Here is a 26200-nt window from a genome sequence, read left to right as displayed (position 1 = left end):
CACGCCCATGGGCTAACAAATGGGCACAGATAGGCACAAATTTGCTATTTAAACAACGTGGTGCAGGACGTGAAAATGATAACTGCGTCGGGCTGAAACTAGCAAAAAACACTTGCGGGACCGCCGGGCGCTGCATTGCAACGGGTGTTTGATAGGGCCCAAAAGTGTTGTAGTTCAGTGAGACTGAAGTAGAACAGCAACCCATGACTCCTAGTGGTCACAAAGGAAAATGGCCAGACTGTCACACTGGTAGAATATTGCCTTTGAAATGTAGAAAGTAGCCTACTGTATAGCGTCACACACAGAGCAAGATTTTAAATCTCCAATTTGTTGGAAAATAATCTTAATTTTTTTAAACAGGCTTTGTGTTCCTTTATTTGTGTTCTGTTTTACTTAATTTTTTCTCACTTTTTCCTGTATTCCATTCTTTATATTTTCAAAAGAAAAAATATATATTTTCAAAAGAAAAAATATATATATTATACAGTACGGCATCATGTCCGATGAGTTAAACATACTGAATCCAGAGTAATTAAAGTAACTATTAAACTATCAATGTTACATAAACTGTAGGTGTCCACCTATGATACTGCTGAAGTGTGATGTATATAGGCTACACTGGCATAATCTGATGACATCTTCATATCACGCTCTCTAAAATATATACATTATTTTGACTCACCATGTTCAGTGGTTTTTAAAAAAAAATTCATTATAGTGATATAATTATATTATAGTTAGGCGGTTTAGTTTGCAATTATAGTGGAGACTTATGTGCTTATCTCCACTTCGGTACTCAAGCCTACCTGTTTATTATCTTTAGGCAGGTAAACAAAGCATGTGGATATATTGGTTATGAACAGTGTCTGACAGCACTGTTAGTGGCCCTGCAATGCTATTGTGTGTGTGTGTGTGTGTGTGTGTGTGTCTGTGTGTGGTATCATTTTACTCTCCCAGGGGATCATCACATGACTGGTTAGCTTTCTGCTGATTGGAAGAGAGAACTGGAAAAGACAGGAGAGAGTTTCAAAGCTCTGAATGAAAAACACATGGAGAGAGACAGAGGAAGGGAGCGAGTGGAACAGAGAGAGAGAAAGAGATTGACTAAATCCTGCTCAGTGAAAGAGGGGGAGCACATTCACACCCTTTAGGGGACTCACAGGAAAGGAGCGAGAATCAGAAAACCAGTCAGATATCGTATTCAGTCAGTGAAAGAGAAACATGTCCAACTCAATCCTGCGAAGACATTCCAGCAAAAAGGGATTAGATAACCTCAAGAGGTGAGATGTTCTTCTTTTGTTTGTGTGTGTGTGTGTGTGTGTGTGTGTGTGTGTGTGTGTGTGTGTGTGTGTGTGTGTCCAGCCATTTGGTCAGAAATGTAGTCTTTGATCTACAGAGTCACACCAGTTGTTTTTGCCTCTAAATGGAGTATGCTGCAGTTCATTCAATCTTGTTTTATGAATCTTGACTTTTATAACCTAAATGATGATTTTTAAACTCTTATCATGCTGATAGTAAATGATCTGTTTTATCTAGAAGTGCTGGGTAGCACCAGACTGTCATTAGGACAGTTTATCAGGCAGGACAGGGGGGTCAAGAGGGGAAACACAGCGCATGAGTTCTTCTGCTGTTTATCAGTTCTTCAGTGTGTTTAGGGGGAAGGGTTAAAATTATTGTCGGTTGTTTTGCGATCTCTCTGTATTTCATAAAAATTTTATAGTCAAAGAATCCATGGATGCAGATATAGTGAGACCCAAATCATCTGGGCTTCCCAGGTGTTTTGAGGGTAGATTATTGTGTTGTTACATAGTTTTGAGTGATGTCATGAAATGAAAATGTGTCTGTCTTTGAGGAGGTGTCTGTAGTTAAAGTAAAATCTGTCCCAAAGCTGTCCTATATGGCTGCTGTTCACACGGCACATGGTGAGTCAATTCATGACATCATATGGAATGTCAATGACAGGCTTCAATAGCTTCTTTTATTACTGGAATTTTCCTCAGAGTGGTGACATCATCAGATCACCCCCTTCTCTAAATCTGCTGGATCTGCGATACAGAGCGGCCCCCACCCACTCTGCCCTAAGGACCTGGAGATCCTCTAAAGTTAAACTGTGCCGGAAAAATTGAGCCGTTTTACTACCCAGCCACTCACACTGGGTTTATTAAACAAAGGAAATAGTGCAGTTGTTATTGATGTTATAGGTTTAGGCTATATCTGCTTCAATGCTTGCTATGTTCATTTACTCACTCAGTATGATATGTTTTGTAACAGATTAAAATTTGTAAGCAGAATGTGAGTAGTTGAACAGTTTGACTAACTACTTTGTTTTTAACTATAATAGTCTAGAGATGTATGTGTTTTTCTTCCTCCGTGTGTCCATGTGTAACATAATATGATCATGGAATTAAGATTTACTGAACTACTGTTTACTTGGAGAAGGACTTTCAGAATGTTTGTTTGATAAGCTCAGTAGATAAACAGAGTTAAAATAAATACAGTTGCAATGAGAACACCTCAGTTGCTTATTTAGGACAGGTTTAAACACAATATTATCAATCAGTGCATCAGTTCCCAGAGGTGTGTGTCGTGTATAGCAGGAGAGACTTGTGATTTAATGGGTGATTGTGGAAAACTGCCTGGCAATCACACACCTCTGCACAATTATTGTAAATATTTAGTAAAAGGTGTTGTTCCCGTTGTTTTGTTTAGTTCCTGTAATGTCAGCCCCCATAAAGGAAGCCAGTGAGCCATTTCCTGTCAGTGTGAACCCTGCACTTCCTGTCCATGTTTAACTTACTTCCTGTCCATCTCAGACCATACCTTCTGTCAGATGACCCCTATCGTTGTCATAGTAATGATGATGCGCTTGTTCTGAAGATATATACATATCAGCTTCTGTTTACAACACAAATGCAGCATTCTTGATTTAGTTATCGTAATTATGTTTTAAAAACATAGTAATTGTGAATGTTATTATTATTCATTTGTCATTATTTGTTCCATTGTCTTTGTGTATACAGGATCACTGTGCAGCGCAGTCTGGAGGATGCAGAAGAAATTGAGAGAGAACAACGACGGCGTGCAAGAGCCAGTACCTCTACTGAGGCTTCTCAAGCTACTGCACAGACTCTGGACAACCAGTTAGTTTCAAAAACCTAAAAGCATACTCCAGTCTTCATCAAATACTTAAAAGAAACTGTGTTGTGTGTATTTGTTTTGTTTCCATGGAATCCCAACCCCCAGATTGTGGCTCAAGCCAACTTTCTCGGTCTTAGTCATTGTGTTGTGTTAATCTGTTTGTGAGTTTGTATGTGTATATGTGACAAGACCACACCTGTTCTTCTGATTCAGTCTTTTATTCTATTCTATTCTATTCTATTCTATTCTATTCTATTCTATTCTAAACAGACTCAACTGTTGTAAGTAGACTAGTTCTTCTATTGGTAACTTAGTGAGAGACAATTCTGAAAATGTTTCACTGTTTGTTAGGGGTCAGAATGATGTGGTTTCAAACTCTCCTCCATCCTCTTTGGAAGAGGACGAAGGCTTCAGTGATTGGACACTTCTGAGCAGGCGCAAAGAGGAACAAATGGAACATAAAGATGTAAAGAAACATCTCAACGGCTCTCGTCCCTCAAAACTCCAGCTCTGTTCCAGCTCTGCTCAACATAGTAAACTGCATGATTTAAACGTGTTTGACAGCACCCCATTTATACAGACTCGACCCCCCTTTTCAAATCAGCAAAACCTGGATGAGGATGGTAATGATGAAGACTGGGGTGGCAGAGAGCAGGAAAGAATGGCTAATATTAAGGCAGCAGAGAGGGAGGAGGGAGAGATCAGACGGTGGTGTGCCGAGGAGGAGGATCCGAGAAGGATGAAAGGTCATGAATCATCTTTCTGGAAGAAACAAAATCAGAGCTGTAATATAGATGAGAAGGTACAATATTTAAGAAGACATTTAACCTCAACTCAGTCATGCATCAAAATCAGTCTTTCAAAGGTGCCTACTGTAAGTACTTCATGCAGCGAACATACAAACTTCTGAATCTTTTTTTTTTCACAGAGAGAAAAAAAGGTAGAGATGAAGATATCCTACACCTCCACAGTCCTCCTCCAACAGAATGGGAGACAGTACAGCACAAATGGACAAGAGGGGAGGAGAATAAATGACAGGTACAGGCGTAGACAGGCACACACTTCACAACAATACAGCTCAGTTTGTAAAATTATTTTCATTCATGCCATTATTTTCAGAGCTTCAAACACATGAATGTATTTATAGGTCATTCTTGTTATGCAGCACTTCTTCAGCTTTTAAAGCTAAAGTTTCCAGGATGGAAACAAATATCTAGGGCTGGTTACATAAAATGCGTAGACAAGTCTTATAAGTTAATCATCTAATTTTTTCATTAAAGACTTGTCAGAACTTTAAGTCAGTTAATTAAAAAAAGACACAGTCTTAACATTGTGGGTGTGTTTATGCAAGTAGCCACTTAAGCTAACTTTTGCTCATTGAGGGGTTGAGAGTTAGTTTACATGAGGGTGTCAACTTGAAGTTAACTTTAATCATTTTTAAATTGAGCTCTAAATGACATTTTGGGACGAGCTTGTTCATCTAATCCTGTCAATCACAATTTTAAAGCAATTTGTGACTGCTTACCTCACTCGTCACTCCCGTGACTGTTATGAAAAATCATCTGACATGCTATATGGAGACATAGCTATGCAGGAGAACAGTTTGAGAACAGTGTGCCAATGATTGGGCAGCAATCTGTGTTGAGAAATGACATGATAAAATCACAAGTTTCACAACTTCCCCAGAACTAATGTCCTTCCTGAGTACAGCGCTTTTAATCTTACTCAGAGAAGTGAAGATAGAGAGTAACATGGACACAGTCGATTCAACAGCTCTCAGCAGTCCAGAGAGGTAAAAACTCAAATAAATGCATTTTAGGTAGAATACTTTTTTCATGAATCATTTCCCTTTTTCAATCTTGTTGTATTTAGTGTGACGGAGGAAGTGTTTGTGAATAACAGTGAAGAGAACCAGCAGCACAGAGAAACAGAGGATCAGACTCATGAGGAGGTGCGGAGGATGATGAGAGAGGAGGAGAGAGAGAGGAAGAGGAGGGATGTGATGGAGAAGTTAAAGAGGTTGAGTATATCCAGCGGAGATCCAGAGGAGCCTTTCAGTCCCCTCAGCCCCAGGAGCCCCTCCTACATGGTATGACATCATCACCATCAGACACCTCACACCTCAAAATGACATTATAATTAAAGATTTGTTACATATATGAGCACACATGCTTGTTAAATAGTATTCAAATTAAAGGTAGGGCAGGTCGTTTTTGGTCTAAAAAACTTTTTCCCAAATTTGTTTAAACTTTCTATATATATCAATGCATAATTAAAATGTAAGTACTCTAATAAAAAGAGTATAAAAATCGAGTGACTCTAGACCGTTTAATCTGCACTAAACACAGCTCATTATTTCCTTTGGGACGAAACAATGGATTGGCTTAGGCGACTGTCACTCTCTCGCAACCATGGCAACACCCCCGCTGCTACATGCGCTGCCCACATGCGCGCACTCCTTTGACTCGAGGAGGGTAAGAGACTAGTAAGAGACACAATTACATGCAAAACACGGCGTATATGTTAGGAATCTTACACGAAATTCACCTTCATCACAGTGTAACTGATTGTAATGGGAAAACGTGTATCAATGCAACCTGTTTTTAGCTTTGCTTTATGTTACTAGCTCGTTAACGAATCAAACTCAATATATTTTAAACTTTACCAGTATCGATATGCTAGCTTGATAGTGAGTACCAACAGCCATGTTAGTTGTTTATATTCATAATGATAAAGTTAGGTATTTTATTACATGTGAGTCTGACATGATGTCACTACATGCACTGCTCCTCTCCGCTGGGCGCTGGTAAGCGCGTCCTCCAGCTGTGAGCTGTCGGCATCGCGCGTTCATGTGTTTTGGGGGCGTGGTTTTGGAAGGAGCCCAGAATGGAGGGGGTGGAAGTGAATGGAGATAAGTAGCTGTGTTTATTACAGCCCTGAGAGGACTACAGACACTCGATTTTTATACTCTCTTTTCCAGAGTACTTACATTTTAATTATGCATTGATATATATAGAAAGTTTAAACAAATTTGGCAAAAAGTTTTTAAAAAAAATCCTACCTACAATACCTTTAACATTAACACAGTTTTTTAATTGCTGATGACCTGGCATCATTATTTAAATCACATTATACCATGGTCTGGGTGAATACTCGATTCTGATTGGCTGCAGGGTGTCCATTAAAAAGTGATAGAGGACACCTAGTAAAGGAGTTCTGGTGTAACCAGGGAAACCAAGTTATTGTTTGTAAAAACTTTAGATTTCAGTTGTAAAACTAATTAAAATATAAACTAATGTTTTAAAAATGTGTTATTTGGCAAGTGACCATGGTATAAGCGGGTTAATGCCCTTCGAGGTGTCCATTGTATTAATGGACTTCGGCGGAGTCAAACCAAGAACGACGTGCTAAGTGAGCTCAACTGTATGAAGTTCAGTGAACTTCTGAACTGTATGAATGGCGTTCGTGGTTTGATTAGTCGAGACTGTTTTCCAAAGATGGCTCCTGTCTGTATACACGAAGTGGACTGTCTTTATCTTTATCTTCTTATTAAACGGTCTGTACACTTACAAAGTTCTCAATGCTTCGTTTTGCATGTTGGGACCCTCATTATGTTACTGTGTTCGTGTGGGGCTATTTTGAGCCTTGTTAGTGGTATAAACTAGCGATTTCTTTTTACTTATTAAATGCCCTCATTACTAGCGTTATACGCTAAACAGTTTTTAGAGATAAAACTCTTTACATTCGATTATCATGAAAACAAATCTCAGAGAACGGTTGACTAGGTACCAATGTTTTATTAGACCAAAGGTTCATTTTGCGCCAGAGTTCTCCTTTAATACCTGACAAGTCCGCTGCGCGTCAGACGGTTCACGCCTCGCCGTCGTCCATTAATACCTGACAATGGACACCTCGTCGGGCATTAACCCTTACATGTTTACCTACAAAACAAATGAAAACATCTGGAATGATTAGTTTTATTGAGTGTCAATGATGTATACATTAATGCTTTTTGCATGTGTTGGTCTGAGTTAGGGCTGTCCTGCAGAGTTTAGCTTCTACCCTTATTACAGTTTTTTTTCTAATTGCTTACACACAATTTCTGAAACTATGGCTTAATTCCTTGAAACTCTACACACAAAACAGACAATCAACGTGCAAAACATCAGATATCTCTTGCAAAAGCAAACACTTAATTCAAAACTATTTTAACTCTTCCAAAAATTGTGTTTTTGCGTAGTAACTCTACACACAAACATCAAATGATCAACCACATACACGCCAAACTGCACACAGATGTTAAAAATGTAAAACATTACTATATTGTGTCTTTTGCTTGTTCAGTGTGCAGTGCAGTTACAGGAGTTTGTCACACGTACATGTATGTGCACAAATACACTGTATATACAGTATGTATGCACAACTGATGAATTTTACTGAACTGAATCATCAGTAAATGAATGTGGCATTTAAATGGCAGTGTTTCCCAAATAAAACAAAAGAGCTGTTAGTTTTGAATGATATATGTAATGTGTTTAGAGTTTTGCAAAAAGTTTGTTTTACAATAGCAAACTGAGTGTAAAGCGTATAGTGAGCTTGTAGTTTTGCAGACTTGGTCTGAAGATTTGGTACACGAGTGAATGGTGTCACTGAGTGAGCCTCAAGTTCCACTTTTAGTGTCTAAGCAATTTGAAAAAACTGTAAACACACCTTAATCAGCGAATCAGGGTCTTCAGGACAAAGACTGTATATATAACAAGATGTTTCACTCAGATTATTATGAATGGGAGAAACATGCAATATGGCTAAATCCGCCTTTTGAGTAAAAAAGCCAACTGGGTTACAAATCACTGAGGCTACAAGGAAGGCTTAATGCACAGATCTGGGCCCGGTTCCCCAAAACGTTCTTATCGCTAAGTAGTTCTTAACCTATTCCTTAACCTCTCTCTTAACCTTATGGCTCGATTCCCGACACGTTCGTACACTAAGTATATCTTCTGTAAGTCACACTTTCGTAAGGTTGGTCTGGACCATTCGTAAGCTCTCTCTTAGCGTTGTTTGAGCTCAAGACGCTAGTCGCCGCCACTGTGCAGCAGTCTTTAGAAATCAGCGCAGCGCAGTACAAGTCAAACTATGGCATGTTGACAATGTTGTGTCTCAACGATGATTTTATATTTTATGGACATTTTAAGACTAATAATAAAATAGGTTCGCAATGGAAACAGGCCTATTTAAGAAGTTGACTTTATTTGGTATCAGAACTAATATGGTGGTAATTAGCCGAGGCTATTTCGTAATGTCATTAAAGAGTTTAAATTGGCAATCACTTTTGATAGGCTAATTAAAATCTGGCAAACAATTTGGCTCTAAATGGCTAAGATCTATAAATGGGTAAGCATGGTGGTGTCTAGTAACTGACCAACTACCGGTATGTCACATTTTTTCAAAACTCTACACACAATTCCCAAAACTTCACACACAAAATGCAAAATGCCTCACATCTCCTTCAAAAATGTCATAAACACATGTAAGAATGAAACATTTGCATCAAATGGCAAACATTTATTTCATAATAGTGCATTTTTGGATATACCTTGTAAACATTGTTTTTCTAAATCTAAAGCTCTTTGGTCATTCTTACACTTATATCTACATTTCAATACAATGTTCTACAGTGAAAGTAATCTTCTGAGAGGGGTAACAAGTACACTGTAATCACCAATGCAATGTAGAAACAGAAAATATTTATTAGGCCAAACATTACTGTTGTATACAGTAGCATACAACAAAACCATAAACATATGTAAACCAAAAGTATATTCTTTAGAATACAGTAAAGAACACAATTGAGTGTGGGGGGTCTCTGTGTTGGCATCCATTGTTCAAACAGGTAATCTGACCTTTGACCTATCATAGGCTTATACTACAGTAAAGCAGTGATTGGTTAGTGATCAGTAAAGCAATTAGTGTTTGCACATATGAGGAGTGTGTGTGTGACCTGGTGAATAAGTGTAGCATTTCGATTGGTTGTGTTTGGAAAAGGAAAGCAAGTAAATTCCTGCTAGATTTTTGTGTTTTAGGTAGAGAATTGTATGTAGTGTTTTGAAAAAGTGTTTTATGCAATTGAAAACTGAGTCAAAGGCTGAGAAATAGCTTATGGTTTTGTAGATTTGGTGTGTAGGTTTGCACTTTGAGTGAGAGGTTTCAGGGTCGGAGTGGGACTCATTTTCAGCCCTGCAGTTTCATGCCTTAGACCGGCCCACTTTAGTTCCCGACTGTCTATATTAAAATAATGTAATTAAAACCTCAGTATGTAAGTCTGCAATTGTGCACTCTTCTGTACAGCCTTGTAATTCATTGTATTTTTCAAAAATATAATTTTCTATTCAGTGCAAAAGCCGTACACAGGGTTTTATAAATACAGAGGTCCCAAAAGTGATCTTGCTAGGGGGTTCGGGGGCATATTATTTTTCCACTGTAATTGTCAAAGAACTTAGGCTATGTATATCTGTGTTAAATAGGAATCCATTGCAATAAAGTCATTCTCATTCTGGCCACAGTATGCAATAGGCTATTGCTCTCCTCTCTTATCTCCCAATCCTTCTCTTGTTCTTCTTCTCTCAGTCTCTTTATCTTTACCTGTAAATATCCCCTTCCCGAAGCTGAGCTTTGATTGATACAGTCTTTGCAAACTGATTATTTATGTCGTCGTTTAAAACTTCTATCGTAAAACAGCTGTTTAGTTTTGCCACGTACATCTTATCTCCTGAAGCGTCGCGTTGGGATTTGCGCGCGGCTCGCGCTTCTGTGAACATAAATCCTGCTTTGATCGGTCAGTCACCTCAAACATTTTGACATATCACAATTTGATAATTTAATTAATAGTCTATATTTTACTGATAACTTAAACTATGTTAAAATAAATGTTACTGGAATAATTTGAGGAATGTTTCATTTGCATAGAACGTGTTGTCTTTCTTAACGCCGTAATGCACTTTCGCGTGAAGTGCAAAATCGATTCCTGAGCAATCGATGCCAACTAATTCAGCACCTTCACTTGGGACAGCGCCTTTGTAACGTCGAAGGTAAGAGGCAGCGTCTTAAGAAGCTTCCTAAGGGACACTTCGGGGAACACACTTAGGAACACACTTAGATATATCTTTCGAGTCTTCTTAGCGCGCTAAGAGTGAGCGTTATCGGGGAACCGGGCCCTGATCCTTTGACCATATAAAAAATGTTTGTCCTCCAGTTTATATTCACTTATTCACAAAACGTATATCTATGTATAAAAGAATCCCTGCCCAAACAAGAATGATTCGGTTGGTGATCGGGGTTGACCCTCAGGTTTTGAATGGCAGTATATAACAATTATTTATATAATTCACGTTGGGTAGTTCTTTGACTTTAATGCACACCTGACCAGATGTGATTATCCTGCTTATGATCACTTGCAAGCAAGGTCGAGGTAAAGCTGTCATTGATGTTTGCACCACAAAATTTGAATGAATGTACACTCACCTAAAGGATTATTAGGAACACCATACTAATACTGTGTTTGACCCCCTTTCGCCTTCAGAACTGCCTTAATTCTACGTGGCATTGATTCAACAAGGTGCTGAAAGCATTCTTTAGAAATGTTGGCCCATATTGATAGGATAGCATCTTGCAGTTGATGGAGATTTGTGGGATGCACATCCAGGGCACGAAGCTCCCATTCCACCACATCCCAAAGATGCTCTATTGGGTTGAGATCTGGTGACTGTGGGGGCCATTTTAGTACAGTGAACTCATTGTCATGGTCAAGAAACCAATTTGAAATGATTCGAGCTTTGTGACATGGTGCATTATCCTGCTGGAAGTAGCCATCAGAGGATGGGTACATGGTGGCCATAAAGGGATGGACATGGTCAGAAACAATGCTCAGGTAGGCCGTGGCATTTAAACGATGCCCAATTGGCACTAAGGGGCCTAAAGTGTGCCAAGAAAACATCCCCCACACCATTACACCACCACCACCAGCCTGCACAGTGGTAACAAGGCATGATGGATCCATGTTCTCATTCTGTTTACGCCAAATTCTGACTCTACCATCTGAATATCTCAACAGAAATCGAGACTCATCAGACCAGGCAACATTTTTCCAGTCTTCAACTGTCCAATTTTGGTGAGCTCTTGCAAATTGTAGCCTCTTTTTCCTATTTGTAGTGGAGATGAGTGGTACCCGGTGGGGTCTTCTGCTGTTGTAGCCCATCCTCCTCAAGGTTGTGTGTGTTGTGGCTTCACAAATGCTTTGCTGCATACCTCGGTTGTAACGAGTGGTTATTTCAGTCAAAGTTGCTCTTCTATCAGCTTGAATCATTCGGCCCATTCTCCTCTGACCTCTAGCCATCAACAAGGCATTTTCGCCCACAGGACTGCCGCATACTGGATGTTTTTCCCTTTTCACACCGTTCTTTGTAAACCCTAGAAATGGTTGTGCGTGAAAATCCCAGTAACTGAGCAGATTGTGAAATACTCAGACCGGCCCGTCTGGCACCAACAACCATGCCACGCTCAAAATTGCTTAAATCACCTTTCTTTCCCATTCTGACATTCAGTTTGGAGTTCAGGAGATTGTCTTGACCAGGACCACACCCCTAAATGCATTGAAGCAACTGCCATGTGATTGGTTGATTAGATAATTGCATTAATGAGAAATTGAACAGGTGTTCCTAATAATCCTTTAGGTGAGTGTATAAAAATAACAGTAGTTCTCGTTAGTTATTTTAATATCTGTTAGAATATCTGTGAAATAAACAAGTGAAATAAAGTAGCGTGATAAGATTACATTTATTTAAATAAATTTGAGAAAGAGATGTGCATGTGAATTGAGTCTGTCCAGCATCTCTATAGCTGTGAGTTTAATTACTTCAAAACAGCTACATTATCACCTCTTTGCTGAAAAATATAACGAAGCTTTCAGTAGCATAGCTATTTTATTTATAAAATGAATGAGGCAGTGGCTGAAAATAAGTTTCTGTGCTCCTGAATGTTTCTGTGTGCATGTGCAATCTCTTACCTATAATATATAAAGCCTAAATAAAAGAAGCTCTGAGACTTTTTGCACATCTGATTCATAATACAACCTACAGAGAAGTTATCTTTGTGGGTAAATGTGTTTTCCTCACCTTGTGGTGGGTTGGAATTCCAATGGTAAACAGATATATGTGTTTATATGTATGTTAGATGACCATATATCAGATATGGGTCTGTTTTAAACCCACATTTGGAAGTGGCTAAGAACAAATGCAAAAAAATTGTATCTCGTATACATTTTTTAGTTTACATGTGTGCAACAATGTCCAATTCTTGTCAGATGTGAGCAAAACATCTGATTTTTGTGCCAGTGTAAGTGCAGACATTGAACCTGAACAGAACAGGAACAGAACAAAACTGCACATGCGCATTGGCTGGACCAACTGGAAATATAGGTTTTAAATGCTATTTGAGCATAAGAAACAAAGTTTATGGGACAGTTCGTGTCCATTATTTTTATTTTTTTGCTGATTTGAAATATTTTATTTAAATGTGAGTTTTGCCAGCAATTTTTTTTATTCTTGCATGCCTGAAAATATGATGCAAATATGGCAAATATATGAAAGAGACTAAATGATTATTATAAACTTCTAGTCAAGTTAGTTGGAGCTAAAGTCTGCAGTAATGTGGCCCACTATGAACAAGATTGGACACTCTGCAGAGACTGGGTGATCTTGTTTGTGTCTTCATGTGGGGACAAATGTCTCAAATGATAATAAACCTGAAAAACCTATAGGGACCTTTTATGAGGAAATACCTTGATGAGGAAAACATGTTTCTAAAGGGAATACAAAAATTGGTTAATTGGTTTGTTATACAATTATACAGTTGTTGTTTTTACAGTAGGCTACTTTTTTTGCTATAGCCTACAATTTGGTGGTGTTTGCAGTACAGAAATGGCTCTGTTGTGGCTTTTTCTTACCAACAAACATCATCACTGAGTAAGAGACACTCTGAATCCAATTTAATAGTTTATAAAGTATTTATTCTCTTGCAAGAGAGATCTTCGTCACCAATACACATTCGTGAGTCAGTGAGGAGAGATAAAGAGAAGCAGTGTCTGTCTTTTTTATATCTTGTGTCCTCCAAGGCCTTATTTCTGCGCTCCCCTCTCAGGAGAGATATACTTTGTTTTTCCCTATTTCTCCCTGGCCCTGAGAGGTAAATGCCCCCTTAACCCTTTAGGCTATAACAAATGCACTCAAGATGACCCCTTGACCACCTGCTTTTCCTTACCTACACTGACTCCCAACCACAGTAAATTATCACCCAAAGGCCCCCTCTCACTACATTCGTGAGAACAGATGAGGCCATCATTAGGAATCACTGAAATCAGAGTAATAATAGAAAAATTCCATAACAGCTCAAATCACCTTTCTGAATAACAGATAATGGTTTGATATTGGGAGGTCCTCTGCCTGATATAAAACATGGCATACTACAAAACATGTGTTTGTGCATTGTGCTCAGTGGTTTTTTCACTCTGTAATTATATCTGGTATCTTCCATGTGCTTTTTTCGTGACTCTGATATCTTCCATGTGCTGTGTGTGGTTCTGATATTTTCTTTGCAATGGTGTGGGTTGAGGGATAAAGATGACAGAACATGAAGCATCTGCTTTACATTGCTGAGGTGCTTTGTATGTGTGTGCTGTCTTGCTTGCTGGTTTCAGGCTGAGGGTGAGGAGTGGCAATCAGAAGGTACAAGCTCGGTGAGTTGCTTATATGTGCATGTGCATGATAGTATCGAATTGTACGATAGACTGTTTGTGTGTGTCTGCTAGTACTGTGCACCTTACACTTGCTTTATAAAGCTGTGGTTATAATTGCTTTGCATTTGTTCCGTTTATGTCCACGCTCATATTCCCTTCCATCTTCCTTTTACAATGTTCTGAAAAAATAATATCCTGATAAAGTTTAGCATTTAGTGAACCATTTTTTTTAATGTATGAACATTTATGATGACCTCTGTCATGATATTGAAAAACAACTTGATGATCAACTCAGTCTGCTTTTATTGAACATGCGCAGTTTTAGCAAAATCTCACAGTCGTCTCCAACCCCGCCCCTGTTGCCCAGCAACGCTGGAACCTGAGGCTAACAGTCAATCACTTGTACACATATCACCACAACCTCAGTGCCCCAAATATATCCATGTGTATGACTTATTTTAAAGGCAACAGATCAGTTCTTAAAAGCACAGGCACATAAGCTGATGACATTTTAAAAACACAGGAAATGGGTGGCAGGAAGACATTTTGTGAACGAATGTATCCTATACTGTTGGGCAAAACTAAACCTTTTTGTGGAAGAAAGAAAGTGCAACCAACTACAAGGATTTACAGGGTCAACAAAGCCAGATACAAAGCCTCCAGCAATGAAATTATGAAATAAATCTGCTTACAACATCAATCGGTTAAACTGCTTTTCAGTATTGGCTCAAAATCTTGACAGAGTATGACTTTACTTTATGCAATCATTATCTGTTACCCAATTAAGTTGCACTGCTTTTCACTTTTTCCCTTTTGCCTGGAAACATTGCACACAATATTGCCATAAATGTTTTCATGCTTATGACTGTAAGAATTCACACATTTTTATGAATCCATTTACAAATAAATGTTGCTTTACTGTTTAATCTACAGATTACTGAGAGGACTGAGTCTCTAAACCGCTCCATTAAAAAAAAGTAAGTAGACTTCAGAAACACACATACAGATTGAGATCAAGTTGAGACAAGTGATTTATTGTAGGACTGTAACAAAAAAACAAACAAACAACAAAAAATTCCCCTCATAGTATGGAGTGTGAGAAGCAGCAGGGGCAGGATTGATTTCTGTGCTGTGGTATGACATCATGGGTTCATCAGTATTGTCTGTTTTATCTAAACATGACACTTGAATGATTAATTCATGAAAGAACAGCTGTTTGAAACATGGTTCGCCTTTCATGCAGACATGACATGACACGTTTCTCTCTATGTATCTTTCTTCTATTCACTAAACAGGAAAAGATGAAGGATTGTTTAGTGTTTTTTTGTTTTTTTTACATGCATCTCAAAAGCCCGGCTATTCTTTTCCACATTGTTTTGTCTTGGCATGAAGTATAAACAATATACTTCACAGTGCTTTTGTTTGTATTTTACACTACTTTATGAGTCATGGTCCTCTTCATGTCACTGCTTGTTCTGAGAGCATCGGTTTCTTGGAAAACAGTGGTGCTTTAGGTAATATTTCATCTGTTTGTGAAAACAGGAACAGCATAAAGAAGACACAGCCTCCCACGATCATCTCAAAGTTAGATGGCAGATTGGAGCAGTACAACCATGCCATTGAGGTGAATTACCTTCACATGTGCTTGTATAATGTCAATTTCATAGTTAGGCTTTTTGCATATTCCTGTAAACACACCTGCACAGCTATTCTGCTGCTTTTGCATTAATTTCTTTAAACATGCAGCTCTTCTTCCCACACCCAGTGCTTACGTAAACCTGCTCTGATGTTTACCACTCTGATCTCACTGCTGGGGTGCATTCAGACACTCTGCATGCCCAGGCACCTCTTCTATTAGTCATACTGACTCAAACTATTGTGTTCTTAGCCCGTCCTCTGTTTTCCTGCCATCTAACTGTCAGGAAGTGTGTGTATAATGGATCCAGGTGTTACGCAGGTGTTTTATCACATAGTCTCTGCTGTGAATTAGATATATAATATTTCCGGTCATATTGTGTGTTTTTGTGCGTGTGCAGGAGTGCTATAAAGAGGGGAACGTAGTCAAGCTAGTGGATGTCCCAACATCACCAGAGCCTGTATCTGCTCGGAAGACCCTGTTTGAGGCGGGTGAAGCCTGGAATCAGAATTCAGCAAGGGCCGTGTCCTCTAAGGTTCATATGGTCGTGTTTATCAATAAATTATTTATGTCTGTTAAATAGTTCACCCAAAAAATGGAAATTCTGTCACAATTTTCTCACCCAAAATGTCTCAGTGTTCTTTCTTTCTTTCTTTCTTTCTTTCTTTCTTTCTTTCTTTCTTTCTTTCTTTCTTTCTTTCTTTCTTTCTTTCTTTCTTTCTTTCTTTCTTTCTTTCTTTCTTTCTTTCTTTCTTTCTTTCTCTCTCACCTTCTTTCTCACCATACAATGAAAGTCACTAGGGATCAGTGTTGTTTTAGACCCCTCTGACTGTCATTGTATGGACAAAAATATATTTTTTATTTATGTTCCACAAAAGACTCATACAGGTTTAGAACAACAATATGAGAGTAAATAATGACAGAATTGTCATTTTCTGTGAGAAGTGCCAGTACGCAAAAAAAAAAAGTGATGGTAAGCTACTGATTAAAATATAGAAGCCTACTGCGTAATTCCACGTGTTTCCTTCAGTTACAGCACATTGAGCTCTCTCGGCCACCGTAGGTTTGACACTAAAAAGTCAGTGAGTGAGTAAATGAAAGAATAAATGATGACATGTTACTCTGATTCAGGATGCGGAGGGAATGAATGTGGGCGTGACAGATCTTATTAACCAATGGGTGAAAGGAAACTCTGATGTCAACACCAAGAGCCCTTCCTCCAAAGCAGCTGTAAGTTTATATGGGTCTCTGAATGTTAATCGCATAGTTTCTTTCCTGAATCCTACTAACAGTTAATTTCCTTCTGAATCCTTTGTATCCTCTATGTTCTTTTTCTTCAACTTTAGTTCTCTTCTTTCCACTTTTTCTTGTGTCTGCTGTTCTTCTCATCTTTTCCAATAAGGTAAACAATTCCTATCTCTCTTTTTCTCCATGAGTGAGTGGATTTAGGTGGTTTCTCACTCTTTCAAAATGTCAATGGGGTCCACTGGGTTAAAGTCCAATGGCAATAAACTATTGTGGAAGAGTTTTAGAAGATTTTAAAATATCTGATGTCTGCTTTGTTTTTGGGACTTTTTGTTTTTGGACTGCTGCTGTGTATGTATATGTGTTTTCTGGATATAAATCTATAGAAAATATAAAAGATTTTGTATGGTTAAAGTTCATGCTGTGGCAGGTCATGTGATGGGAGAGATACATGAATAGCCTGTTGTTCAATGACGCCATCTAGTGGTTTAGGCCTGAACCAAGGTAAAAAAAAAAAAAAAACATTAATCCTAACTATGACATTTATTATCTTTCTTTGTGTGTGTTAGTGTCAGGATGTTAAGGCTGGTGAGGTGCGTAACATAAAATCCATGTGGGAGAATCTGGGAGACAACTTGTCACAGGATAAATCATGCGCAAAGGTACATCAAAACTCCTTGTGGCACTAAACCATGATCAACCCTACAGAAACCTTCTTCTAAACTGCTGTTAGGTTAAGGTTAGGTTAATTGTTCAAAAACAACCCATAAACAACAATCAGCATCAGTTCTTATAATTATCATTTGAGTTTGACTGTTCACATTGAGCACAGGCTCATTATTGCAGTGTTATTTTAGATGTACTTAAGTCCCCTTCACTTGGTTTTATAGGTTTAAAGGTTGTAATTTGATCTTTACCTTTTCAGGGATCATCTGGAAAAAGGTACAAATTTGTTGTGAGTGGGCATGGAAAGTACGAGAAGGTCTTCATTGATAATGACACAAACTAAGGATCAAGTAAGAAATTTAATTTCTTTATTAAATTTTTTTATTCAAAATAACAAAATATAAATTCAGCATGTTTATTACTACACAGACATAATTCATGCTTTACTAGAGTAACTAAAGTATGATAATGTGCTGTACAATAGCTTGGTTGTATACCGCTGGTTATCTACAGAAACAAACACACTAATATTAAAATACCTTCTGGGTGTACACGGTAGAGTGTGTGTATGATGATTAATTGTTATAGTATATAGTATATTGTTATTGTTATAGTATTATAGTAGTTTCTCACTATTATAAATCATGACAATATATGTGATGGTTCCATTCGTAGTGTTTATTTAGGAAATATTTAGCCAGTTCTTTTTTGCAACAGAGATCCCTGAAGTACAAGGGCTGCCAAAAGTATCATCTTATAAAGTGTCTTCTTCCTTGGAGCTCTGGGTAGTATTCAGTAAATGTCACATGCCTGCTGTCTCACCTATCAGTCTAATGATTATTTGTGACACTGAACTACAAATGAATCCATAAGCATGAAATCACTTGCAACATTTCACTAGAAATGTGTCAGTAAGAAAACATCCAAAACTCAAATGGTTTTAACTTGAAAGAAAAGTAAAAATGAACACATCTGAAACTAGTTTTTAGGGTCTTATTTCATGATCAACATATTAAGATTAAAAAAAAAATTCAAATGTCTTTCCTTCATGTTCTAGTTATACCTTTCCAATTTCCCTCTGACCTTTTTGAAATGAACAGCACTGCCATCATGTCATATCTCATTCTGAGCAGGGCTCTTGACACCGCTCAGGACGTCACATTCTGAAACTCTCTATTCAGAACACGTCTGCTTGCAACACCCAGCTTGGCTGACGTGAGCAAACTTAAACCCAGGATCCATCCACATTGCTCTCTGAGCCACTTTCCTTTTTTGATCATTCTCATCATTACGTTGCTCACTTCCTCACTCGCCACATCCCGAACAGCTGCACCTATCAGTCGCTCTCTCAATGCAGGAATGACTAGGCCTCAGTTTCTGCTGACCAGCCCCTTACTGCACTGCACTGCTCAGAGCAAAGTGCAGTGTATAGTTTGTTTGTCTCGTCGTTGATTTCATGAAGAAAACGGAAATTACATTTACAGCACTACAATACTACATAATTGGATAATTTTGTAGTTGAAATCAACTTTACACTGTACATTTGAAATTCAATCAAACATCTTCCATTATTTCTGTAGATGTACCAAATCCTTTGGCTGTTCTGTTGAAGTCTTTTGGCTCTTCACCTTTCTGTTTGCGATTCAGCAGCCCTCTTTCAAAGGCTGTAGCTATTTTGTTGAGAGGTTTCGCAGCCGCCTCCTTCAGCTTCCGGGCATCGAAGCGCGGGCTGTAGAGAAGGATGGGCAAACGGTGGACGAAGGATGGGACCAACTGGCCATCCTTCTCTATGTTTTTCCGCTCTTCCTCGGTTTTGTTGCTATGTATCTGCTTCATAATGTTCTCCTTTGTGGCAAACATATGAAAAAGTACAGCATCCCACATTTTTGTTACCTTGGGCTCATCTTTCTTTTTGACCACATCCTGTCCACCCGATGACTGTTCTTTGTCCCTTGCAGACCTGCCTTTACCACTTACTTTTATATCTGCTTTCTGAGCATTTTGCTCTGCATCAGGCTCTGGAAAACTGGGGGCATCAGGTTCAACAACCATGTGCTTTTTCAGCCTTGTCCAGCCACTGAGTTTGGCCTTCAGGCCTTTGGGTTTTTGAGCACTCTTAGGTTCATTTACTCTCTTCTGATCATGTGGTGTGGGTTCAGAGGGAGTCTCTTTGCTAAACTTGCCATCTTCAGTGGCTACAGCCTCATTTTGTCTTTCAGTGGCTAATGAATCTTTTAAACACTTTTGAGGTTTTGAGGTATCAGACTTTATGAGATCAATTTTTGAGTCCTGAGCAGTTATATGCTGTGCCTTTACATCCATATTAGATGCTCTGGCTTCTGTCTGGGATTTAACACAGCTTTCCTCAGATGAAGAGAGTGGTAGAGATTTGGCGGCCTTGAGAAGCATGGCAGCAAGACTATTTTCTGCACTTGGAGCTTTGCAAAAAGTCTTGACAATTGAACACGGTAAAGCCTTTTGAGTGTCAGATTTTACGGATTTGAACTGCACACTATCCATATTCAATTTGGTGTCCTGGGGTATGTTATTTGATGGTTTGATTGAATTTCTTAGTAATGTTGTTGAATTGTTTGATTTAGATTCCATTTTAACTTTAAATGCAGCTTTGGAATCAGTGTTGGTTTTATTGGAGACCTGTAAGTCTGATTCCAAATCTATCAATGGGTGTTTTGTAACACCACTGATGGGTATTAAGTCTTCATTGCTGTTGTCTTGTTTAGAAGATTTATCCATTGCCAAGTGCGTGACTAGAGCCTCAGAGTAAGGTGCAGGTGAAAAAAACTGTCCATCTGAGGGGATTTTGGATGATGTATTTATTTTGTTTGGAGGGCTTGGAATAGATTTCACATTGTTGTCATGTTTCTGCATCTGCTGACCTTTGGTTTCTTCTGTGTTTTGGTTAATTTTATCTTTGGATTTCAAGGAGGGAGGTGTTGAATTTGGGTTTAATAAAACTTCACTTTTATTTGCTCCTGATTTGGAGTGAATTGCCACATTAGATGCATCTGATTTAAATGTATTTTCAAGTTGAGATGCCTCGGTTTTAGAGGGACTTTTAGTATTAAATATATCTGTTTTAGGGAGCCTTGGACGATTAAATATATCTAATTTGGGCAAAACTACAGGATTGGCTGCACAAGACTTATCTGAGTCTTCATGTCTGGTTATTTCTGTCTTTGATGAGTCTGTAAAGATAGATGAACCTAACCTTGATTGAGCTGTAGATTTAGTTTCCTCTGGCTTTAAGAGGGCTGCACGTTTAATATCAGGAGGGACTTTAATGTAACTTCTGGTGTCTGCAGATGGCATTCCAGAGTCTGTGATATTGGTTGAGTTTGTTGTGATTTTATTTACAGTGAAACCTTCATTGTTGGTGTTTATGATATTGGGGAGTTGATTGCCTGTAATGATGGCAGTAGAAGAATTACAGACATTTCCTAAAGAACTTTTGGATAAACATGGCAAGGTTTTCTGCTCTTGATTTGCAGAAACGTGTGACTGCATCATTTTCACTGATGCAGAATTAAAACTTTCTGTTGGATATATAAATCTGTGTGCAGTCTCTGACTGCACTGTTTGCAGTGGGATATTTTGAACTGACAATACATTTTTTGTTAACAATCCGGTTATATTTGAGTTCTGAATATTTGATTGCACCTGGGGAAAAGGGTAAGTTGGCATTTTTTTCCCCTCTGCTGCAAAAGGAGGGGTGGGGATGTCTGTAGATCCTGAATTTAGTTGTCTAGGTGCCTCTGCTACAGCAGTGGGGTTTACAATCATTCTTAAAGGTGTAATTTGAAGCCCGTGGTACATTGCATCTTCAGGATTTAAAGCTAGAGGCCTTGGTTGTACTCCAGGGATTGTCTCTCGCTCCTTTAAACTTTGATCTGCTATTTCCAAAGTGGGATTATTGATGGTTTCGATTTCAGTTTTGCCAGTTACTAGTACCGTAGTACTTGCTTGGTTTGTCATCGTGATTTGCAAGGGCAGTGCAGCCCCTGAAGTTTTTAAAGCCTCTAAATCTGCCAAGGATTTCTCTGCATTGAAATCAGATATAATGCTAAGCCTTTCTTGAGATGTCTTGGTTAGAGTTTTGGACATGCAATTCTCATATGTCATGTTTTTAATATCTTCTGGTACTTCAGGCTTTGACACAGATTGATCACCATATGAATTCATCTTGATTCCACCATAAGCAATATATTCAGCAGGTGTCAAACCATAGTATGTTGATTTTCGTTTCGAGACGTTGATATCATTTTTCAATGGCTTCTGGTGGCCCACAAACCGTGCTGGTGGTCTTGGTGACCAATATACAGGAGTACTGGGTGTTTGGTAGTTTCGGGAAGGTGCAGGCATGGATGTTTCCTGACTTGCATCTGTTGGAACAGACTTGGCTGGTGTCATTATACAGGTTTCTGAAGTTTCAGTTTTAGTCATTGGATACTCCTGTATAACTGTAGATGTAAGCACCTCACATGCTCTAGAGCTTGACTTACTAGCCTCGGTAGGGGTCTTAGATAAGGAAACTTCACATTTAGAAATCTTTGGTGTCAAGCATTCCTCAGAATAGGCATGAAAAATGAATGGTTTGAGTCCTGTGGCAAACACAACACCATTTGGAATGGAATTCGTTAGTTTATCCACAGCATTTTTTTTAAGGCCATCATCATGATCAGCTGCTGCACTCTGAGCTTTTACACTAATCAGTGAGGGAGGTTGGAGCCATTGATTTTGAGATATGGGTCCCTGATGGTTTTCTGTAGAGACTCTTGCCTCCATTGTGGAGGATAATGTAGAGTTGAATGCAAACAAGGGTTGATTATCTGCAGAAGCTTCAAAAACAGGTCTTACTGAGCTTACATGTGTATTCATCTGACAAGGTGGTGTTTGAAATTCATACCTTGTCCCTGAATTTTGTTTAACATCTATCACTGGATTTTTTGCAATAGATGGTGCTTCTCCCTGTAAAGCAGAACCACACGCCCAGGAGTCTTCAATAGGGGGCTTTGATATCTTATAAAATGAAGTTTTTGGAGTATAAATCGTTGTTTGTGGAAAAGCAGCATTTTTCTCCATTGTGGAAGTCTTGACTTGTGACCCAGCTGTTTCCATGACGTGACTATTTGTGAGAGGTGTGTGAGTAATGAGTGCAGGTGCAACGTTTTTATATCCTTCCACATTGGATTGGCTCACTGGAACCTGAGAGATTGATGGTTGTGTCTGGGAACCCGGTGCACAGGATGATGTCAAATATGGAGCAGGAGGTCGAACTGGAGCCAGGGGGGGGGGTTGTATTTGCACTGAGGCTTGATAGGTCTGTTGTTTGCCGAATGTGCCATGCGTCATCCTTACTCTTGAGGAACTGGACTGAAGTGTTTGACTGAAGGCTATCTCAAAGGATGAATCTGGGTCTGCATCTGTGGCCTGCTCTGAGTCATCGTCAAAAAGGATTGATGAGCATGTGTATAGAGGTGCTATCTGGTGCTCCAGCGATCGGGCAGGGTAAGAGTACGACTGTGCAGACAGTGTCGGCGTGGAACTGTAGTGTGAGCTGTTGGTGGGGTAAAAGTGTGGGGAGGGGGAGTGAAGGCAGAAAGGGCTGCTGGAGGAATATCGAGACTCGAGGGTCCTGCTAAAGAGAGGGGTTTCTGGAGTCCTTGGAGGCGTGGAGTGGTCACTGTGCTCAAGGTCAGGGCTGGCCTCATTTACTGGTGACAAGTTTGACCGGAATGGGATGGGTGTCTGAGAGGAAGAGCTGACTTTCTTTTTGCCACTTTTCTTCAGGAGTTTCTGCAGACGGGCATTGTCTCGCCCTGGTTTTGGCAGTAGAGGGGGAGGGTACTGCTGTGGAAGCAGACTAGACTGACTACCATAACTTAAAGCCATCAGCATTTCAACACCTGCATTGAAAACAAGCCACAAATACTAGTATTTAAAAAAAAAAACTCCAATTCATACTGAATGCTAACTTTGGGTTTAAACTTGATCTCTATTTTTATTAATATTAACTGTGAATTTCACTCCATCGTCATGCTTAATACATGCTTAAAGAATTCAAATGTCTGGATTCCATTTTGGCTTAATTTCAATTTCTGAGTGAAAATTGTTTCAAAGTAAGCCCTACACAATTTTTTTTTTTTTTTTTAAGTGTAGATAACTTAAAGGTGCTCTATGTAACTTTTCTGCTAAAATGAATCCTTTTTTTATTGCCTGTGTGTGAAGGGGTTGTAATCACACATTGCCCTGAGGATGGTCTTTTGACCGAAAGCTTGGTCTATTAAATTTGCTTTAAGGATTTGAGTGTGCGGACAGTTTATTTATTGAGATATTTGTTGTAACCACACATTAAAATGATCCACTTCTCGAGTTTTGCTATTACCTCTGAAGGCCAGTATTCCTATTTCTATGTGAAGTCTCCGGGTCGGATTTACCGCGAAATCCAACGGATGTGACGTGCATGCGCGCTCCCGAGCCTCTCTCCTTATATACAGTCTATTGTAGACGGTCAGGGAGTTACGTCCGGTTAAAGGCGCACGTTTTTCGGCTTATATCTCAGTCAATCTTTGATCAATATTCCCAAGACTCTAATCGTTCGTAGTGCTGGACGGGGCCTTTCGAACGAGCCCAACCCCAAGGTCCAACTCGCCCGGCTCCCCGAGTTATAGCCGTTCGAAATCGGGGGTCCCAGCGAACGGCGATCCGGTAGGGGGCATCCCCGAGGCCCGCCACTCTAGCGTTCGGGCTAGGGTTCCCTTTGGACCTCCTCCCCCGAATTTGAGCTTTCTGGGTCTTTGCGTTCCAGAGATACGAACGATTTTCTTCTGAGATCGTGACGTCACCGGCGTCCGCAATTTTGCAGCGCGCCCGATGGTTTTCTGCTAATATCTCCGCGAAAACACCACCAAAAACTATGGACCTTATATGGTTCTTTTCAGCTCGACTAGATGGTCCCAACAAGCTCGGTGCTCGCCGAATCCGTCTAGTATTCGCCGAGATATTTGCGTAATAGACGGTATTGTCTATGAGTTTGAGCACGAGCGCTCTTGTAAAATTTGGTTGCAATCTGAAACATCACCACTAGAGGCCGCTAAAAGTTACATAGAGCACCTTTAAATAACAGTGTTATGTATTTGAGGCCTATCGTATGTCCAAACCCAGAAGCTAATTTGAAATTTAATTTTTACTTGAGGGTTACTTGCAGGGTTTACTTTTCACTCTTAAATTAATATATATATATATATATATGTGTGTGTGTGTGTGTATGTATGGATTTATGATTTTATATATATTGATGTGGTTAATGCAAAATAACTGACCTCTCTCTATCTCTCTTTAGCTGGCTGCTGGACACATATGTCTGAAGACAGGATGCTGATGTGATCACCGTCCTTCAGTTATTGCACTGTTTAAAAAAAAAAAATTTAAACCCACTAAATTTGAAAAAAAAAAATGCATTTTAATTGCTGCCTTACATTTTAAGTAAAATCAAAGTGGTGCCAAAGCCACAATCACTTTGAATGATTTTACTGATGAAGAACATCATATAATTGGGTAAAAGTGACAGAAATTATTGTAACAAGTTACATATTTTGGAAACAAGGATGCTGTTTTAATCACAATTGACAGTTACAGTGTGGTTATTAATTACAATAACATCACATTAATGTGTCAAACCTTAAATCAGAGGTGTTCAATCCTGCTCCTGGAGAGCCACAAATTTAGTTCCAAGTTCCAATACAACTTCCTGCCTAAAAGTTTGTAGTGTTCCTGAAGACTTTGATTAGCTGGTTCAGGTGTGTTTAATTAAAGAGCTAAACTCTGCTTGGGAACAGGATTCAACACCTCTTCCTCACCTCTTAGGATTTTTGTGTAAACAAAAGTAATTTACAGAAAGTAAATTCTCATAAATATATATATATATACATTTTGTCAAAATGTGGAATGATTTCTTTATAGCTGATACAAATTTTCTTTTAGTTTAAATAGCGTTTTCATTCTGAGCATTCTTACTCTCGATGTCCTTCTCTCAATTAGTTTTCTTTACTCTCTCATGATTTTCTTTTAGAATATTGTCTCCATATAAGTGAGTAATATTGTTAAGTATAGCCTTACACAGTCAACACATGTAAACCAATCAACCAAACATCTGTGCAGTGTAAGGTGTATTTGTCACAAATAAAACTCGTCAATTTTCAGGTAAGTGTTTTGTCTCTTTGTTCATCCATACTGTTGAAAATATGTCCTCTTCAATTCCATATAGAATATACATGGTAAGTTGTAGAATGTCTTTCCATGTATATTCACATTTAGACATCCTGCAGTTCACAGGCGTGTCAAAATACCGTGATTTTGTTTACCATGAACAAGTTTTTTTTTTTTTTTTTAGGGAGTTTGTCCTCTGTTAATAGGTTAATAAGCATACATGACCCTTACATATGACAGAATTTATTAAATTCAAATTCACCATTATACAGAATATCCCAAAAGTCTGGTCAATATTGTAATATTCTTGCATGTACATACAGTCTGTGACTCCCTCTGTATCTGGGTTACTTTAGTATCTGTGTGTATTCTAGTGCCTGTGTGACAGTAGTATCCTGAAATGTGATCTTGAGCTGCTCTACGTTTTATTTTTGCCAACTGAAAGACTGCACATCCTGGAACCACAAAAAGATAAACACTGCCCCAGCCTCAATACTCACACA

The 26200-nt window shown here is 38.9% G+C and overlaps 1 protein-coding gene across 4 annotated transcripts; it reads left to right on the top strand.

Annotated features, from left to right (window-relative positions):
* Nucleotides 1-1038: 1038 nt before the first annotated feature.
* lsp1b (lymphocyte specific protein 1 b) lies at nucleotides 1039-25690 on the top strand. 4 transcript variants are annotated; one of them, XM_056244265.1, is made up of 13 exons: nucleotides 1041-1280; nucleotides 3021-3140; nucleotides 3490-3940; nucleotides 4067-4176; nucleotides 5011-5227; nucleotides 13886-13924; nucleotides 14858-14901; nucleotides 15467-15548; nucleotides 15961-16095; nucleotides 16692-16790; nucleotides 17375-17467; nucleotides 17731-17821; nucleotides 24832-25690. In XM_056244265.1, exons 1-12 carry the CDS (start codon nucleotides 1222-1224, stop codon nucleotides 17812-17814), a joined length of 1533 nt encoding a protein of 510 aa, XP_056100240.1. In that variant the 5' UTR covers nucleotides 1041-1221; the 3' UTR covers nucleotides 17815-17821; nucleotides 24832-25690. The 4 variants fall into 4 exon arrangements, with proteins under 4 accessions (XP_056100243.1, XP_056100240.1, XP_056100241.1 ...); XM_056244266.1 differs by having other exon boundaries at nucleotides 17731-17830; XM_056244268.1 differs by lacking the exon at nucleotides 17375-17467 and having other exon boundaries at nucleotides 1039-1280.
* The last annotated feature ends 510 nt before the right edge of the window (nucleotides 25691-26200 follow it).

This window comes from Rhinichthys klamathensis, unplaced genomic scaffold, assembly GCF_029890125.1.
Source record: "Rhinichthys klamathensis goyatoka isolate OS25496 unplaced genomic scaffold, OSU_Roscu_1.1 h1tg000950l_1, whole genome shotgun sequence".
Lineage (NCBI taxonomy): Eukaryota > Metazoa > Chordata > Actinopteri > Cypriniformes > Leuciscidae > Rhinichthys > Rhinichthys klamathensis.
Note: the sequence above shows the minus strand (reverse complement) of the source record. Positions and strands in the feature narration are given on the sequence as shown.